The 6,000-nt window shown below is 30.1% G+C and overlaps 1 protein-coding gene across 18 annotated transcripts in view; it reads right to left on the bottom strand.

The window, feature by feature from the left end:
• Positions 1 to 814: 814 nt before the first annotated feature.
• Positions 815 to 6,000, bottom strand: part of LOC128185886 (diacylglycerol kinase zeta-like) — a 73,256-nt gene continuing 68,070 nt past the window's right edge. For 16 of the 18 annotated variants that reach the window (XM_052855586.1, XM_052855589.1, XM_052855587.1 and 13 more), the window contains 5 exons: positions 5,480 to 5,517; positions 5,244 to 5,367; positions 4,816 to 4,852; positions 4,145 to 4,308; positions 815 to 2,836 (listed from right to left, as the gene is read on the bottom strand). In XM_052855586.1, coding sequence (XP_052711546.1) covers positions 2,784 to 2,836; positions 4,145 to 4,308; positions 4,816 to 4,852; positions 5,244 to 5,367; positions 5,480 to 5,517 — 416 coding nt within the window. In that variant the 3' untranslated portion in view covers positions 815 to 2,783. Of the gene's footprint in view, positions 2,837 to 3,466; positions 3,486 to 4,144; positions 4,309 to 4,815; positions 4,853 to 5,243; positions 5,368 to 5,479; positions 5,518 to 6,000 lie in introns of all 18 variants that reach the window. The other 2 variants (XM_052855578.1, XM_052855577.1) reach the window with 2 other exon arrangements.

Here is a 6,000-nt window from a genome sequence, read left to right as displayed (position 1 = left end):
AGTATGGCGTAATCTCACGGTTTGGTGATGTAATAAGATGAAAAATGCAGATATATGTTAATAAATCAGCATGCTCATCGATTGATAGCATTAGTTAAACAAATGTTTGGAATTTTGCACAGAAACCCGTCGAAACAAATCTGTATATATTGTATTTTTGGTGAAACTGCATTGCTACATATAGTTCTTAAATTTGTTTCTATCTATGTAGGAATTCTAGCAAAGCTGATAAAGTAAGGTGTCTTTTGGAATTGTTACATCTGTTACCATGGTTACATTTACTTCATTGAATACCATTTCGCCGTTTAACGCCGATCAATTGATCGGCGCATTTCGTCGTATGCCGATATGGGACAAATGAAGTCCGCCCCGTTATTAATTTGTTCCCCAAAACATGAAATTCGTTACCACAAATTGGGTGAAAATATGTTATAACCGAGTTTAAAAAACCGAAATTACGAATTAAAACTTTGAAATTACAAATTCAAGAAATCGTTATTTCAAATTTAATTTGTTATAACGAATTCAAGAATTCATTATTTCAAATTTAATTTGTTAAAACAGATTTTGAAATTTGAAATAACGAATTCAGCGAATTTGTTATAACAGATTAAATTTGTTATAACGAATTCCTAAAATTTGTTATAACAAATTTAATTCGTTATAACGGATTCAACAATTCGTTATAACGATTTAAATTCGTTTTAACAAATTCAAGAATTCGTTATATCAAATTCAAAAATATTTTTTGATAGGTCCTAAATGGGCTTCCGTACATATAAATCTGCTTAAAACGGAAGAAAAACACGCAAGATTGGAAAATTCACAATTTTTAATTAAATTTGCAGAAGATAAAGTAAAGTAAAAAAAGTGTGTTTCTACATCTTATACATAAATTATGAAATAATTATGAAAACTACATCATATATTGATAAATAATACCTACTTACTCTGTTAACATCACTTGTCTGGACAGCATTTTACAAAAAAGGAAAATTCAAAATTTTATTTATCTGTAATTAATCCCCTTATAACATAAAAAAAATCGATTTTTTGCCAACCAATTTACTACATTTATAAATACAAAGCTGAATGGACACTAAAAACGTATTCTAATTGAAAAATATTCACCAATTTACCACGATACATAATGGAATTCCTAATTAAAGAAAAAATTCTACATCATAGAATGACGAATAATTGTTAAAAAAGCAACAACAGTTCCTGCTTTCTTCAAAATTCGGGATTTTACCATTAAGGAAAAATAATCTATATCTTACAGATGGTAGAAAAACGTTAAGAAATATAAAAAGAAAGAAAGTAAATACATGCAGTCACGCAGTGTCTGCAGACATTTATTTCAAAAATATGCTTTGCAAAATATCATTGAAACAAATTATGTCAAATAAACACAACTTTGCATAGGGAATGTAATAGATACTAGTAACTTATCAACTATATGACTTCATAATGCTGTGGTATACAATAGTTTGCTTTGGAATGGGACCGTCTCCAAAATAAACTATATGCATAAAATGAGTACAAAATGAACCATTTTACTACAAAAGGTGTATTGCATGTACTTAAATTAAACTATTAATAAGAAATTAAACAATGTACAAAAAAACACAAAAAACCAAAAATCTGATCCAGCTTTCAATGACAAATTGCTTTTAAACAGTTTAAAAAATGAAGAAAAAAATCTGTTGTTTCGAGTAGATACACATTGAAATATAAAGATGCTTATGATACACTCAACATCAATTTACACCATTTAAATATGCAAAAATGTGCAAGAATTAAGCAATATCATTCAAATAGGGAAAAATGGAAGATTTTCTGTGGTGTTTTTTTTTCGGATTAAGCTATAACAACTTTGAATAAGAACAACAAACATAACAACATATTGAACAGATATCATTTTCATTCAAAATGGTAGTAAAATATATTTATACCCACGCATGATATGGTTGATTCAAATGATCACAAAGACCTAACTTCAAGCACTGCTTGATTAGCAAGAAAAACCCAGCTTGCTCAGAAATTGTATTCTCTAATATTCATCCATCGAATAAAAAAAAAGTTTTATTTCAATCAAAAAACAAAAACAAAAGATATGTGTAGTAATGAACATACCACTGAAACTTCTCTTCTGCTCCACATAATTCAGTGCAAAAACAGAGGAGATCAGTTTAGTAGGAAAAAAACACAGACTTTTGTTCTCCTGCAAAAAACTTCCTCAAATATTTATCTTAATGTACATTTTTTAGAAGGAAAAAAAGAACTACATACAAGTAAAGAAAAAACAACAGCAATGGTTTTTCTTTTAACTACTACAATGATGAGTAGATTTCAAAAAATATGCCAAATTTTAAATAACAAAATTATTCCAAATATTTCAAACATCATGTCATTAGTATCGCAAAATGATACCAAGTGAAAATGACATTTTATACAGCGAATATATCACAGTCAACTGGTATGGGAACCAGACAAAAAAATCCCAAGGGAAAAAACTATGAAAAGTATACATAAGAATGATAGAGAAAAAATACTTTCTTGCATCTTACAAAATTTCATTTCGATAAACTCACTACACATTGTTTCTGTAAACTCACTACACATTGTTTCTGGCTTGAATACAAACAACACAAAGGAGGAAAAAAATGGAAAAAGTGGAAAGTTGTCAGAAATATCACAATTTTGGACCAAACATTGAGAGTTCATCATCGACTGTTTTTTATCACAATATGTTGGCCACACTAGTAACAGCTTGTAAACGGTCAAACAGCTGTTTCCTGGTCCTCCGACACAACCAATTGAAAATGCTCCTGACCTGTATAAAAGAAAGGTGGGTGGTACTGTTTGAATATAATATAAAACATTAATGTTTTGTAAGAGACAAGGATACTTATTTGAAAAATTCTTGTCTGAAAAAAAAAATGTGCATGATATAAATTGCAATTGGGAGGCTGTGATAAAATGCAAATGATTGTTTGATGAATGAAAATTAAGAAAGTTAATCAAATACATGTAAAATTAAAGTAATATGAATCATTTTCTCAGTTATGTCATAATTATTTCACTTCCCTATGCCAATGATAATTTATATGGTAATAAATTTTATCTACTTTCTGAAATATAAAAACATATCAGTTACATTATTTAAATGATCTATTTCTTTTAAGTTTTAAGGTGTTTTCCCCCTTTGATCCCTGTTTGGACAGGTTTTTTTTTCATGCAATCTCTATTATAATAAAATTCTACTTAATAACAACTATTCTGTAATTCTGAATCAGCAAGTGGTTTTTCCCCATAACAAAAGTATTTTACATTTTCTAGCTCTAAGAACATTGCCTAGTTACCAAAGCAAACAGCATCTGGTCTGTTACATGGTGTATTATTGTAGGATTATAATTAAATGATGTGTTCTATGGTAAACAGCCTTGGAAACTAATAAATATACCTACAAAGTCATGCTCTTTCTGCCAACAGATATAAACATAAATTAGTAGAAATAACAAGCTTTGTGCTTCTTTTGATGAAAGATCTATAATGGTCTTCTATTTGTATATTTTAAATTAGATAACTGAAGTTAAAAACTCATTGATTTCTTTACGATAGCTGAGGAGAAAAATATTCAACTTTCAAGTAAGAAAATTTTTGACATGCAATAAAAAGAAAGTTGGATATTTGCAAGTTGTATATGGTTAAAGACAGATGTAGACATAATCCAACATGATAGTCAATAAAATAAGGCAAAAAAATGAATAAATGTTCCCCTAATGTGTAGCAACAAACAGAATACCATAATCATACCGTATATGGTAAATTTTACAAAGTATATTATGCCTACTAAAATAACACAGTGCCTTTTGCCTTTAGTTAGCTTCCTTTATCCAACATATAATGCTTTTGGTAAGATGGGAAATGCAATAACAACAATATAGTATATTTCACATTAGATGCACTAAACATGATCCCATTAACTATCATTTTTTTTGTGAGGTATGTAACTTTCCATCATATGTTACACACATGATATTTTCTCTCTCTCTCTCTCTCTCTCTCTCTCTCTCTCTCTCTCTCTCTCGTACAACCACACAATTAAACAACAATAGATGTAGCCAAGAAGTGGGCTTACTTTCTAAATAAGCGGCTAACTCTTTGTCCTCGGCCCTCAGAGCCTGAAGCCGAGGCGTGTTTCCCTGATAATCGGTCCTCGTTAGTGAGGCCCCCGCCTCCACCAACATGTAACATATAGTCCTCCTCTGGTACCAAGCCGCCTTATGGAGGGCTGTCTGTCCTCTGGAACAAAAGAAAATACCCCATTTGGTTAAAATACAACAACTATTGATCTATAATGGCTAGTAATATATTTAGCAAATTGGACAATTTTTAGCTGATTTTAATTTCAATACCTTTCATCTATATTCTATATTCATTAAACTATCTTAAATTGGTTTTATCCTTTATCGAAGTTTATCCTATGATAAAAATTTGTTTGAATTTTTTCATTTAAAGTTACTCTATAAACCCTTTTTTTAATCATTTAAACTCATTTAATGTATAATTGAAAAATTGTTAGACTTTGAAGATGTTAAAAAAGCAAATTAACTTTCTTGGAAGGAGGTGAAAATCATCCTTGTTTTTAAACTACCTGTTATCACACAAATGCAGTGTACAAAATATTTGAACATCGAATAATTCATATTTTAAAAAGGTGATAATGATGTGAAAACAAGAATAATATTAGAATTAAGGAAAGGCTGCATCATATTCTATCAATATTTTGTAAGTAATATATCAACTTACTTTTCATAATCCACCATATCTAAGATGACTGGTGGGGCTGGAAAAAAAAAAAAATGGTAACATATTAGTTCAACTTTCAAACTATCAATGCACAATACCAGTATTTTCCATGTACTGATATTTCTGTTTAATTTTATATTTCAACATGCAGGTAAAAATTCCATAAGATTTAAAGATACTGTGATTTCATTTATATTCTTAAGCATTAATTCTGTGGATTTTGTAATGAACACAATTTTAAAGATTCTGAAACATATGTCTCTGCCAAAGCAAATGGTTGGTTTGATTCTCGACAGTTTTATTTTGGGGATCTGCTCAACAACGAAATTCACAAATATTGGGTCCCAAGCATTACAATGAAACCACAGTAAAAATATTTCTATGATATCCTTGAAACAAAGGCATAGCTTGCACATTGTAAACCTTACCATTCTCTATGAGATACTTGACAATGCCCTTGTGCCCAAACCGTGCAGCATGGTGAAGAGAGGTCATGCCATACTGATCCGTTGCTAGGAGATCAGCATCTTGGTTACAGAATAGCTCCACCAGCTGAAATGTTGGAGAAAATCATAATCAACCAACATAGTCTTAAACATTATTTATAAAATACTCGTTTGAAAATTATTTTTTTTTAATAGTCCAACAAATTCATTTTGCTTACCTTGGTCAAATCTCCCCTTTTTGATGCATCAATCAAACCTGCACAACAAAAAGTAAATTAATTTAATAAAAGAAATGAAGATTAATTGAGGTTCCCTTAACCATTGATAAACTTAACATTGTTTACATGAAAATTTGTATTCCAAGGAAAATATAGTGCAGTAAATAACATAAAAATTGAAAACAACAGTTTCTGTTATGGCGGTTTTTCCGTAGACAGTGCTTCGCTCACTCCACTTACACTATCCTTTATGATGCAGACAGAATCACATTACCTTCCGTATTGATAGCAATGTGCTTGATCTAATGCTCAGAGTACCATTAGGATCTAACATCAGAATTATAACTAGGACATACCAATTGCTCCTATATCTTACAGCTATTTTTCTGTGACTTAACTGTCAACTCTGCCTGCTACAACTCTTTGTTTACACCATTAATCTTATGACCTAATGATTACTGTTTACAGGAAAATATTCACCACCTTTTATTTTCGTCACTTTTGCCCTTGTTGTCAACAGT

The sequence above is a fragment of the Crassostrea angulata genome, chromosome 5, assembly GCF_025612915.1.
Source record: "Crassostrea angulata isolate pt1a10 chromosome 5, ASM2561291v2, whole genome shotgun sequence".
NCBI lineage: Eukaryota > Metazoa > Mollusca > Bivalvia > Ostreida > Ostreidae > Magallana > Magallana angulata.
The sequence above is the reverse complement of the archived record's forward strand: the minus strand, read 5'-3'. Positions and strand labels throughout refer to the sequence as shown.